Consider the following 14,153-nt stretch of genomic DNA (forward strand, 5'->3'; position numbering starts at 1 on the left):
TAAAGGATCGTAGCACACAGGCTCGTGTTAAAATGTGAACTTTAATTGTAAAAACGTTTTTGTAAATATAGTTATTATCAACCTCTGCACATAACTTGGTTCAGATATATACAGATATGATATACACAGGTGTTAACTTATACCACAGAAAGAATCAATTCAAGAAACATTTACACTTAGCCTTGGGGGTTAAGCCCAGCTTCCTTCAGGTCTGTAAATAATACTCCACTGGAGACACAGAGAAAGGATACATCGGTCTGCAGTAGTACCCAGAGCAAAACTTAACAATTATCCTTCTGACTTTGTCATATGAGGTAAAGACTTGAAACAAAAATAGATTCAGGTTCTTTTATTGCTATAACTTTTAGGCTGGGGTTATTACTCAAAATAGGTTTTTACATTTAAGGCAACAGGGACACTATGTTTAAAAAAAAAAAAAACTAGGAAAACATATTTCCTTGGTTACTATGATTTCTTTTTCAGGAAGGATTATATTCCAGACTTATTTTAAAAAATGTATCCAAGTTTTGGGCAAATAAAGGAAGTTGGTTTTGTTTACCCTTGTCCCAAAGCCTGGCAGCCACTTACACAGCAGTTCAGGAGGACAGAATCTCCTATTTCTCATGGTTGAAGGCATTTCTGATGGACAAGGAAAATGAACTTTGAGTTTGCCTGACTTTTATATATCCTTACTTAATTTACCCAGATACAATGTCAATTACATATATTTGCTCTGTATGGGATTTTTTCTCTTTGCAGTTCCATCTATGCACAATTTATAAAACCCTGCCCTGCCTCAGTGAGCCCCAGTATCATTAGGAAGCAAAGTAAACTCAGCAGAAAAAACAGGTACCTGCTGCTAATGCAAACAAATCCTCTGCTGTAAACCTGTCAGAATTTAAGTCAACATGGTTCTGAGAGCCAGCACCATGCTGACATTCTAGAATAAGCTCTAAAAAGGAGTTTTATTCGTCCCATCTTTGTTGCTCTATATAGCACCAGAAAAGTCCTATTCCTTTTCTAAATTTACACTATTACCCAACTTGCAGCCACTAAAATGAATTAAAGTGCCAGGTAGCATACTACCTCTTGTTCCCCCTCTCTTGACCAAGAAGGAAGAGTCACCGAAAGGCCATTGCGCTCTTCTATGCTACAGCTTCGCCCAAGTGGATGATCACTGTCCGGCTCATCTTGCCAGGCCAGTTGGCTTTATCTCCTGCAGTGCTGCTGAAATAATACAGCAGAGAGGATGTGCTCATGTCTTAAAACACTGCCATGGACAGCAACATGTCCGAGGGCCTCCGCTGCTATTCAACCACAAAGCTGCCCGTTGCCTTTTAGATGGTAACTTTGCAATTCCTTTCCACTTCAACATTCCAGTACTTAATTCACCATTCAGTAACACTGGTATAAAAAATAAACTTCCATTTCTCATAGGAAAAGCATTACCTTCATTCACTGTCTTTTCCCCACAACACTGGGTACTTCAGTAGCTCCTGGGAACAGAGGTATATTAGCTATGAAGTAGAATAGTCAAAACCCATGACTTGGGTAAAAAGGAGCCCTTAACTCCTCCCCCTCCTCTCCCTGACTGAAAAGGGTTTTCATGAAATGAGAAGGGATGAAACGGCCTGCCTGAGGTAAGCTATGGGCCTCACCATGTAGAAGGCTGAACTATGAGGGAGAGAGGGCATGCTGGACAGCTCTCAGAATCCGAGCCCCTTAGCCTGGAAGCCTCAGGGGAAGATGTCCTACGGATGCTCTTATCAGTTTTCAAACTCTTCTCATAATAAGGCATGTTCACTGAGACCCAGCATTGTCTTACAGTTCTGTTCACCCATACCCCACATCCTTTCTTTACCTCTACAAGGACTGTCACCCTGGACTTGGAGAGACCATCTCAACCCACTCTCTGACTGTGCAGTTTAAGGGAAAAGACAGTTCCCAAGTCCCTGCATCTCTAGGAGGCTGGCTTTTGCCACCAGCTAATTCCCTACCACCCTTAGAGAAGTCTTCCCAAAAGCTTCAGTGGAAGGATGAGTCCATCTTACCTTTCCTGCATCGATAGGCTGGCTTTCAGTGCCTCAAGACAGGAGATTCGTGCCCCTTGCCACCAGAATGAAGACAGCCATTAGCTACGGTTTAATTTACCTTTATCACCTAGCTAAAATACATTCAGTAACTATATAAGCGGACCTTCCCATGAAGCATCTGGCACTAGTGTATTTGAGCATCACTCTCACCTTTCCGTGGTTTCCAGCAAGGTAAGTTATAGTTTCAAGTTCCTATCCTAACTTCTATCCCAGCAATGAACCCAGCTCCTCTCTGGAAGCCAGAGTGGGGGAAGGGGTGGGAGGCAAATGCCTCCTGTCAATTGTACTCCTAACTAATTGAACCATATGGGCCCCAGGTAGGACACCGACACAGGCTTGGATCCACGCCCGGCACAAAGAAGGCTTCGTGTCTAAAGCCAATGCTAACACCAGGCGATGACTTGGCCTTCTTTACAGACTGGTAAGAGATAAGCTCTGCTATTTTTACTGCTTCTGAGGAAAGAGTCCTGAGCCAGGCAACAACCAGCTGAATATTACCATCTGTTGACAAAAGTGAAAGCATCCGCTTTAAGAGGCTCTTGTTAGAGTCAGTACGCTGTACTTACATGGGTGTCCACATACTCAAAGTCCCAGTGTCAGGCCCCCTGAAGACTGTTACCATTGGAAATTTCTCCCACCTTAAACATGACTGGATAGCCAGCAATGCAAGTCAGCAAGTGCTTCCAGGTTAACACATGGTTCCCAGCATGCTACAGATAGGGATTAGTGCTCCCCAGAAGGGCTCTGCCAGCTCAGGCAGGGGTCTGAGAGCCACCAGCAGAACGCAGGACCCACATCTAAGATCAAGCCCTCTTCCTAGAGGCAGTGGTAAGAAAAAATGCCTGTCTCTGCTAATGGTCAGAAAGCGATGAAGGATATAAACTACTTCCAAATAAAGCCAGATGGTTTTCCAGAAAAAATCTCAAGAGTGACAGGCAAGCACATCCTGTGGCTACTAGCTTCTGCCATCACTACACAAACTACTTCCCTTTATAGGAAATTCATAGCATATTATATAGGCTTGCACCTGCTTACTGCCACTGGGGGAGCAGTCTGCTATGACTGCATAGTGATGAGGCCAGGGCTCACTTCTCAAGACTTACTCTACAGCTGACAAAGGGGGGCAAAGGGTACAAGGGGTGCTGGCATACACATTGTCGGGCACACAGACACCTGTGCCATGTTCTGTGCCCTGTGAGGAAGCTGGCAAGGTGGGGAAGGACTGAAGGAGATGCTGAACAAGAAGCTCTGCTCTGGGGGTTAGCAAGCCCAGAGCCTAAGACCTAACAGAACCCGTGAGGCCCGAGTTAACAAAGGACGGCCTTCCTGGCCCTTGCTACCTTTACATCAGCAACTCTCAGCTTGCTGCCTCAACAACACAGGAAGCAGTGTTGGCATACAGAAGGCTCTAGGGAGGTTCTCAGAAATGGGGTCTTCAAGAACCTGAATTCTGAAGAAAGTTCCAGTCCCTCAGAAGCTCGTGTCTCTGGTTATCTACTCCTGACTCTGAGCTTTAGAGACCAGAGGAAGTGTTGCTCCCTCAGCATCGGCTGGTTCCTGCTCAGCCCTGGGGCAAGAGGAGAGGGTAGCCCTAAAGGCGAAGCAGGAGAAACCAGCCACTGAGCACAGCTGTGCTTTCTGTAAACATTGTGTTTCTGGAATGATGGCCAAACTCACACTGCAGAGGAGAAAAATCAGTTAGTTGGAACAGTTTGTATCAGTGCCTAAACTTATTTATATATTTACAGAAAAGACGTTACCCTGACTCATCAGTGTCTGTTGGCACTGCCACACACACCAACCTCCTCACTCTGGGATTTTTTATCAAGGAGCTACAGTGAAAATACTTGAGCTAAGCAATAAGCCTCAAGAACCTGGAACTGAACTAAGCAGTGTGGCCCCTCCCTTCAATGTTCTCTCTGCTGTGGGTATCATTCCGGCTGCTCGTTAACTACAGACATGGGTGTTTGATGGCTGGTTAGGTCGCTATCCACATGGCTTTTTGAATATGCTTAACAGCATCCCTCCAACATAGTGCATGAGTCCAGAGTATCCCAGCCCCAAAGAACAAAGTGAGCGCAGTCTCATCACAGACCAGAAGAAGCGGGCATGGTTGTTAGTCTGGGATTTCTAGCTATTCTCTTGGATGGGAGGCACTGTTATATTTTCCCTGTCAAATCTGTTAGGTCCGTGGATCCAATTGCTTAGCCTAAGGAATGTTGTCTCTGCTTAAGAGATGTCTGTGGGAGTTTCAAATTGGTAGAGACCTGGTAACATCACATCGCAACCTGAGTCAACCAGCTTGGGGCCTGGTTATATTTCAGAATTCATCAAAAGTATCTGCTGTAGGACTGTGTATCATCTCTCCACAGAGCTCTTAGAGAAACTGGAGATTCTTCCCTTACTTATTTGAACCTGTTAATTCTAAAGGATATTCAGCACTTAAGGGACACTTCTGATGTCAAATGAATTTGCTTATAAACTCAGGGCCAGCACCACCCTTCAGCATTGACCAAGAGGACTGGGGTGTGGAGGAGCTGGTGGGTGGGTGGGTGGGGTGTATGCTATATCTCACAGCTTGCTTTAGGAAGGATTTCAAGGATTCTTTCCCTGCCATTCTGTCAGAAACATTTCTTTCCTTCTTCGTGGTCCCTCTACTCCATCGAACTGAGAAGGTGCAGACTTGCCCTCTGACAAATAGGTGATCCCAACTTGACTCCTTGAACTTGGTGACCTTGAAAGGTCATCTGATTAGTTTCTGTTTTTAGATAGATGAACATCTAAGGCCACACAGGGACACATGGTTATCTTATTCTCGTTTGCAACAAAGGACAAGACATACAGGTTTTCTGAACCGTTCATCCCAGAGTCTGACTCTGACTCACAGAACTCCTAAGACTAAACCCAAAGAAGCAGCAGTGGAAGACAGTAGATTCCCATGTCCAACCAAAGGCTACGAGCCCAGGCAGCCTCACCCCAGCTCCAGGGCTGAGGCACAGAAAGAAAATGGCAAAAATTTCGTGTGTTGCAAAGTATAAACAGTCCTTTGTGTCAACTTAATTAAAAGTGACGCTCCTGAGAGCCTGGGGTGACTCCAGGCTCCTGTCACCCACCGAGGGTCTCACCACCAGTCCTGTCACGCTTCCTAAGGACAACAGGGGTTGTCAATGACCAGCATGACGTCGATGCCATAGGCCTCCAGCAGGTCCATGAGGAAGCTCCTGTCCCCCTGGGGATCTAGTCCCATGCCTCGGGCATGCTCCGCTGTTAGAGTTTTATCTTGGCTGGCTGACACCTCCAACAGAGTCTGAAAAATCCGGTTGTTCTGCTCTAGGAAAAACCTGCATTTCCAAGACAGGAAAGGAAGACAAGACAAAAAGCGCATCTAGGTAGCCCAAACAAGCAGAGCCCCATCTGTGCTTGGGTAGTATACTTTTACAAGCTGTCCAAACATGTAACAATTTTTAAAGAGGGTTAAAAACTGTTATTAGTGTGAATGAGGTCGGCAAGGAAAACACAGCAATATCTCTGTATGGGTGAAGGCCTGGCTGCTAACTTTTCCTGTTTTAAACATAGCCCCTTGCAGAGGTTCCTTAGCCGGCTTCGCTCCCCCTGAGTAACCTTCAGGAAAGTGAGTGAAGACACAGAACCTGATGGTGCCATTCTGAGACCGAGACTTCAATCAAGTAAGAGACTAAACTGCTCGGTTTTCAAAGCCCTGACTGGACCATGACAACTGACAGCCAGCAAGCCTCACTGGAGAGCACAGGGTTGTGCGTTGGCCTTGCAGTCCTAGGTCACTGATGTTTCCAGAAAGGGAGAACTCAGAGGGGCTGGAGCAGACACAGCAGTTCTGAAGCCAGCAGCGTGGAAAGGTATGTGCACAGCTCGCACACTCTTCCTGTTTGCTCTAATGGTGGGGTGTCTGGAGGAAGAGCTTACGTAAAACAGGGTTCAGAGTCCCAGCTTAGAAAGGCCTTAGTTCAGCCATGCTGTTTGGGGGATTGGGGAACTTCTACAGACACACCAAAATGGCTTAACTAGACTGTGTGTCTGTCTGCCCATTCGCAGTGTGCATGCATCAGAGAGGAGACTCAAGAACAGGATAAACCTCTGTGGAGATGCCCTCATCAAAACTAGGACCGCTCCAGGAGATCCGATTCTACTTCAGTTACAGTTCCGCTCTAATTCTAGAACAGTTCTTCCTGTGGCACTTGAGGGTGACGTGTACTGGAAGGAGCTATCCCTTTCTATGGCTACCAGATCTGGGGAAAAAGACCACGCTGCATTCAAGGGTTGGGTTTTCAGATGATCTCATAATACTCAGCACAAAGGCCTGGTCTTTTCAGGGGGCAATGAATGAGAGGTGGAGAGATGGACAGCTATGTGGTGACATTCTAGATGCAGATGTTTAACATGATGCACTTTCAGAGTCCCCATTTCTCCAGGGCCTGCCCTGTCTCTTCAGCTACTCTGGTTTCACCCTGATGACTTTGCAGGACTCAGGTTACCTCTAAGGACAGAGCATTTAGAGCCCCAAGAGTGAAGGATTGCATGGGAAGGATGCAAGTTGTTTGTAGAAGTTGGTACTAAAAGCATTTGCCGAACCCCACAACTGATGCCCAGGCTGACTCACAGCACAAAGAGGTCCTCTTCACAAGGGTTGTAGTCTCCTTCCACTTCCTGGGAGTACAGCAGCATCTGCCTGTTGGAAGGGAGAAAACCATCAGACTCCAGTGGCGACTACGTCCAATTATGTAATTGGCAGCAACAAGCACCATCAATGGCCATCTCTCTCAGGAAGCAGCACCACGTAGAGTTGTGCCAGGCCTGAGGTTGAGTAAACAAGAAACAGAACCTGGACTCAAACCCAGTATCTATGGCCCATTTTGCTAGTGCAAGCCCCCATTAGTCATGGCACTATTCTGTCTGATTGTCAACTGACTGAGGATTATATGCTGACCCTTTATTTTGTAGGATAAACAACCGAGTTACATGGATCAGTATACATACACAGGCTTCCTAATGGGTCCACACAGTGTAGATGCTCAGAAAATGGGTATTCCAAACATACAGGCAAATCTAAGCAAGGTCTTTCGGGGTATTTCTGGAAGGTAGTGCAACTGGTTCCTGCACCAGGATTTAGACTCTCAGGCATCAGAAATCAAGCATGTGTGTCTGCCACCCTGCAGTAAGGGCAAGATGGAGGAGTGTCAGCCTCCTAAAGCACAGAATTCCCCTTGATTTCCAGGGTTTAGGAAAGCTCAAGGAACGTAGTGGAGGAGTGGGCTTTTCATAGACTTCACAGGACCATCGTACATAGGATGCTGCTCGTGACTGGCCTTCAAGTCCCTTTTAGCACAGCACTGGCCTGGGCTGCACTCACTAGCACACAGGGCATACATAAGGCAGAGGACTGTCTCACCTCTGCTCATTGAGCCGACGGTACTTCTCCCTGTCTGCGCTGTTGATCTTCAGCAGGGGTTGCAGGTGGTCATGGTGTGTCTTTACATTCTGGTTATCCACGTAGACATCATACAGCTCACGCTTCTCCTCAAATATCTTCTCTGTGGTGCCTGTGGAGCCCAGGATTAATGAGGTAAGAACCCCAAGGGGCCACAAAATAAAACAGCCAGCCCAATCTCTCTACAGAATCAAGCATCAAGAGTCTCTTTCTGAGAGAATGGTTTGGACAGAGGGAGAGGAGGGGAGGGCCCATACTCACAGGCTACATAGGACACCTCAACTTCCAGGCTCTCAATGTCAGCCACATTCACATAGAAGAAAGGCTTGGACTCGGGGATGGTGCCCCCGATGCCAGGCAGGGACACATTGGCCAGACAACAGCAACAGTACACTGTAAGGAGACACCAGAAGTGAGGAACTTCCCTACTGTTTCCTCTCCTCCACCCAAGACCACGCAGGTCCATACCTCAGGAACAGTTGACCTACATGAAGCTGCTACACTCTGTTGTTTGTTCTTGCCAAACCCCATATTGAGGCTTGGTCACCAGTGTAATAATATTGGGAGGTTAGGGTCCCTAAGGTGACATTAGGTCACAAAGGTGCTACCCTTATAAAAAGTTTAATGTAGTCTGGAGACCGTTATCTCTAAAGTGTGTTATAAAGTGAGTCTGCTCCCTCCTCAATGCCCCTTTCCATATACGATCTCTTCCACCATGAGGCCTCAAAAGCTGACCAGAGCCAAAGCCAGCATCATTCTCTTGGACTCTGAGAACCATGAGCCCAAACAAACCTTTTATGACTTCCCAGCCTCAAGGGTTTGGCTAGGCCAATGAGAAGTTGTCTCAGAGGCTGGGAAGGAAGGGCTTTGTGCTACCTATCCTGTAATTGGGTAGTCTTGGACAATCTTCAGGGCCTTACTGCATAACCTGGTATCTTAAAGCTCTCGTTGGCAATGTATCACCAAATAGATGCTTTCTGAACTTCTCTCACTGCCTGACTGGCCTTCTCCCGCCTCAAGGCTCTGGCTCACCAGAAGCTCCCATCCTCTGGTCTCGCCCTGTCTCTGCTTTCCTTCCATCTCCTACCCTTGCACCACTATTGGCCAACCTCTTACACCTTTATTCCTCTCTCTCTCCAAGTGATGCATCATTCCAAGGTTATTAGATAGGCTGTCACTCTCAAATCCAGCTATTCCCCAGAGGTCCTAACCCAATCACACAAGTGCCTGATGTACATCTCCCTAGAAATGTCTCAAGTGGTGAACAGCAATGCCGTCCCAAGTTAGCTCACCACCACCAAACAACTCATTACTCCTTGTTCCCCACTTTCAATGGCCTCATGATCCTTGTCATCCTAGATCCTAGACTCTTCTTCAACCATACCCCTGCATACTTCAGCTAACCTGATCCAGTTTACCTCTTACCCACAATCCACCATCTCAGCTTCAACCCAGACACTTATCTCTTCCCAGATACTAAGGTAAACCCCCACATCCATCTTCATTGCCTCCAGACACTACACTCTAAATCCAATTAGAAGCCTTGATCCCATTGAAATGGTCCAAACTCTTCCAAAGTTGGTCAATGACTGAAGAATGAGGGCATATGTTCTGGGCATTTAGGAAGAGCCCCTCACTTGGGCTACTGGTTACCTCTATAGCACACGACACCCACAGGTGGGGGAGAAAATATCAGAATGCGCTTTCGAAGTAAGGCGAACTTCCAAAGAATGAGGATCTGTTCTCCAAAGAACTTAATAAACTGAGACATGCAGCCAGCCGGGTGTGTGATCTGGAAACACACAAGGGCAGGTGGACAGCTTGTTAGAGGTTGTCACTGTCAAACAGCCTTCTGTAAAAACTCCAAAGCACTAGCAAGCATTAAGAGATAGTTTCTTCTGCACAAAATGGTCATCTGATACTTTAAATTTTTCTTTAAACTGGATTTCTCTGATGTGTCAGCTCCCTTGACAGAATGAAGTTTAAAATTTAAGGACTATAAACACTTTACTCTGGATAGAAATGCAGAGGAAACAGTTGAACTTTATTACTTAACCTGGGGAGGCACCCACTTAGAGGAGGAGAGGGGGGGTTAGGGAGAGGATTGTAGGAGGAGATAACCAGGAGGTAGGCAGTGAGGATATAAAGTGGAATGAAAAAAATATATGCATATATATATGTATATATACATATATATATATATATATACATACATACACACACACATATATATATATATGACAACTGAACTAAAAAAAAATGGATAGCTTAAGTGCTTCAGTGTGCTTACTATACAATCATGAAAACATGAGTTCAGATTACAGCACCCACGCAACAGGTATCCCACAAACATCTGCAGCTCCTGACCCAGGAGATCCAAGCTTGTGTGTGTGTGTGTGTGTGTGTCTGTCTGTTACAGACACAGGTGCATAGATACACATAAACTGCCCTTGAAGATAAAGTGGATCTTCAACACAAAAACACTAAGTACTGTATGTGAGAAAGTGATGAGCCAACAGTTTGACCTTGGGGTTCAAAGTATGCAGCAACCAGGGGACTACTGTGCACAGCCAGGTATCTGCAGTTGTTACAGGCAGGGACGGTACAGGGGCCTCATGACCCCCTCTGGCTTAACTTCAACCCTAATGATAACTGCAGGGAGGCCCCCTCCCTGAGGGCTACCTTCTGGAAGGACGGTGCCAGGGACTTAGAACATAAGCTTGAGAACCTGCACTCTGCCTGTGTAATCTACTAGCAGGGAAGCCTGGGAAAGTAACCCAGTGCTTCCCATCTGCTTTCCTAATCTGTAGAATGAGACCAGACCATGGGTTAGCTCGCCCCAGCTTAAGAACTACCTGAGCCAAAACGTGAGTGAGTGACTTACAGCTAGAACAGCCAGGACAAAGAGAACAGCAGTGTCCCTGGCAGAATAGAGGCTTCAAACCAGAGGCCTGTAAGGACTTTAGAAAGCCCCTTTGATGCTTAGCTGTTGGCATCATGAGTGTTCATCTGCCATAAGGCGGGCCAGCCAACTTCTGGAGGCAGGCAGCTACTCTGAAGTACACCTGAGTTTAGTAGGCGGAGAGGTGTGTGGAGAACCCAGAACTCAGCCAGCCCTGGGGCAGCCCCTGCACTCTGCCTCCCTGGCTGTCCTCCATCTCCAATGTGTCGCCTGGACTATCTGGGAGAGGGATTTTCCTTTCTAAAGCAACCTCCACCCTCCTGACACCTGATTCACAAGCCCCATGCTGCATACACAGCCACCCTCCCAAGCATGTTCGCTGTGACTCTTGGCCTATTTCCTCTGTATGTCATTCAGTCACCAGGAAGAGAAGACCCCAGTTGAGTAAGACTGGTCCGATCTCTTCAGTCACTGTCTTCTGTCAAGCCAAGCAGCAGACAGACAAGGGGTCCAGAGCACAACCCGTTCTTCCCGACCTTCCTTCAGGCATCTTTAGGTCTTTGACGTGTATGTGCGTGTATCGTACACAGGTCTGATGGGGCTTGGGCAAGTGTGTCCTAGAATAAATCATTTATCCCAAACTCTCATCTCATTTACACATTCATAGATGTGCATATCCATTAACAAGAACTATCTCCTAAGTGATTACTTTGTGTCAAAGCACTACGTATTCTAGTTTCAACAGTAAATAAAGACACGCAGGCCCTGACTTCCGCAGTTACTGGTGAGCAGAGCAAGTCAAAACCCTGGGGAGTCAGCGTGGTGGGGAAGGCAGTGAGACCAGCATTTCCCCCACTTTGGTCCACATGTCTCTATTTTCTCAGCTTTTTTCTCTCGGACTTGTACAGAGAACAATGAAAATTTCCCATTGTGAACATGATCTTCCATAAAAAGCGAATGCACTCATATCCTGTACGGCCAGTCTCCACGGAGGACTGCTTCCTAAGACCCACTCTCCAGACATCAAAACCTGTGGATTCTTGATCTCCTATAAAATGAAAAGAGAACTAGCATGCACCATACACAGTTCTTCCCGTATACTTTAAATCACCTCTAGATTACTGATATACCTAATATTCTATAAATGCTATGTAAATCACTGTATAGCACTTTTTGAAGAATACTGAGAACAAAGCCTGTATGTGTTCAGTAAAGATGTGTTGCTTGACTCTGCAGATACAGAATCATGAATACAGGGCTGGCTGTATAGACTTCTAGTGCTGTCATTTTGCCCAAGACCATCTGCATTACACACAGAAGCATTGCCCTCCCCAACTCTCCATACCTCACCTTGTCTTCAGGCCATATATGCATCAATGACTATATGCTCACTCATATTGTTCTGTCTTCACAGATAATATGTGTATGTATATTCATAGAAAATACTAGCATGTAATACCACAGTTCTTCCCATATACTTTCCATCACCTCTAGGTTACTGATATATCTGATACCCTATAAATGCTACATAATTCAGTGTGAGCACTGTTTGCAGAATAATGAGAAAAAAATCCTATATGAATCCAGTACAGATATGTTGCCTGTGCTTGAATCTCTGAGGGAAGCACTGTGCCTCCTGGGGGGGGGGGAAATATATATATATATGTTTTGCCAGAGACTGTGATGGTTCAACAAAGTGTGGTCATAGTAGTTAAGTTTTCTGCCTTTGCTAAAAAACAGACCCAGTAGAACTTTTCTGTTGTCTTATGCTCTGATTTATTATTCATAATGGCTATTTACTATATGAATATTCTGGCTATCTACTGCTTGAACACTGTGAAATTACAAAGAGATACACACACACACACACATATATATATACATACATACATACATATATACATACACATATGTACATACGTATATATATTTTATATATACATAAAATACAATTTTATATATATATAAAATTCTGGTGTTTTAATATCTAAAGGGCAGTTCCCAGCAGATCTTTTGTTTGCTGAAACAAAAGAAGCATTTATTTTTAATTTTAACTGTTGGCATGCTGTTTTCTGATAAAGATGACTACGGCACATTTGCATCTTCAGCTTATATAGGTATCTTTCTACCACATCTGTGAGTCTGACAGGTCTGTTAATTAGTTGTTGTACTGGCTAGTTTCGTGTGTCAACTTGACACAGGCTGGAGTTATCACAAAGAAAGGAGTTTCAGTTGGGGAAGTGCCTCCGTGAGATCCAGCTGTGGGACATTTTCTCAATTAGTGATCAAGTGGGGAGGGTCCCTTGTGGGTGGTACCACCTTGGGTTCTATAAGAGAGCAGGCTGAGCAAGCCAGGGGAAGCAAACCAGTAAGGAACATCCCTCCATGGCCTCTGCATCAGCTCCTGCATCCTGACCTGCTTGAGTTCCAGTCCTGACTTCCTTTAGTGATGAACTGCAAGGTGGAAGTGTAACCTCAATAAACCCTTTCCTCCCCAACTTGCTTCTTGGTGATGATGTTTGTGCAGGAATAGAAACCCTGACTAAGACAGTTGTCTTTAATGGGGCAAAGTCAAGTGGCAAGTATCTTTTCTCTTTTTTCCCTTCTTTGCCTATGGGGTAGGGAAGCTAGGAACATTCAGGTCAAATGATGGCCACCATCTCCTGGGTTTGGTGATAACAGAGTAACTTCACTCAGAAGAAAAGGAGCTGGCAGTGTCCTGATCAATACATTCCCCAAATCCTTCTGATCAGCCTGTGCCCTCTGCCAACCATCTCTCATCTGTGTCACAGGAGCAGGGAATCCGCACGCTGCCTCCCCCGACTCCCAGGCCCCTAGTCTCTTGCTAAGCTCTGCATATGGGGAGCAGAACTCATGCTGAAGAAGGGAGGAGAGGACTCCCTTCATTTTCCAGCTGCTGTCAGTCCTCTCCAGCAGCAGGGGGCGCGCCCAGCCTCTCAGCACAGCTGGGCCATATATTTATAAAGTGCCAGCCTCAGTGGCACAGTGCTTCCCTCAGAGATCCACGCACAGACAGTGCAAGGGCCCTCCTTCCTGCTCCTGGGCTCTGATCCTGATGTCACTTCTCCTTGTGCCGAGGCCCTAAATATGGCAAGCAGCATCCAAGGTAAGGCCTGGGCCCGGTATTTACAACCTTGTGCAATCCCCTTCCTCTTGAGGAACTTACTTCTAACTAAGAGACTACAGCTACACACAGGCTTTCCCCTCTACGATTAGGTCAGAGTTCTGACTTTATTGTGCTAACTATCTCTCTTTGCTGACTTTGATGAAGCAAACTGCCGAGCTAGAGAGTCAGCCCCCAGGGTTGGGAGTGAGGGCAAACACTAACAGAGGCCTTCAGTGTCGCATCCCTGAAGAAACTTGCTCCTGTCGTGCTCACATGAGCTTAGAAAAACAGGTTCTTGCCCAGTTGAACCTTGTGCTGAGACTCCAACCCTGGCTGGAGCCCTAACTGAAATCTCTCACAGAAGACCCTAAATTTGGGAGTCTGCTAAGCCATGAATGGAGTCCTCCCCATAGAAACTGTGGATAGAAACTGTGGGATCATACACACACAGACAGACAGACAGACAGGCAGGCAGGCAGGTAGGCAGGCACGCGCGCGCACGCGCGCGCGCACATACAGACACACACACGATTTGGTAGCCAGCAATAGCTTGCCAATGCAGGGTAG

At 46.2% G+C, this 14,153-nt stretch overlaps 1 protein-coding gene across 1 annotated transcript in view; it reads right to left on the minus strand.

Moving 5' to 3' along the window:
- Positions 1-22: 22 nt before the first annotated feature.
- The window catches only part of Dennd11 (DENN domain containing 11), a 34,438-nt gene continuing 20,307 nt past the window's right edge, over positions 23-14,153 (minus strand). The window contains exons 5-9 of the mRNA XM_052173517.1: positions 9,211-9,349; positions 7,819-7,950; positions 7,519-7,669; positions 6,730-6,798; positions 23-5,434 (exon numbers count right to left, since the gene is read on the minus strand). Of these exons, the coding sequence (XP_052029477.1) occupies positions 5,239-5,434; positions 6,730-6,798; positions 7,519-7,669; positions 7,819-7,950; positions 9,211-9,349 (687 nt within the window). The 3' untranslated portion in view covers positions 23-5,238. The remainder of the gene's footprint in view (positions 5,435-6,729; positions 6,799-7,518; positions 7,670-7,818; positions 7,951-9,210; positions 9,350-14,153) is intronic.

Source organism: Apodemus sylvaticus, chromosome 2, assembly GCF_947179515.1.
Source record: "Apodemus sylvaticus chromosome 2, mApoSyl1.1, whole genome shotgun sequence".
NCBI classification, from domain to species: Eukaryota; Metazoa; Chordata; class Mammalia; order Rodentia; family Muridae; genus Apodemus; species Apodemus sylvaticus.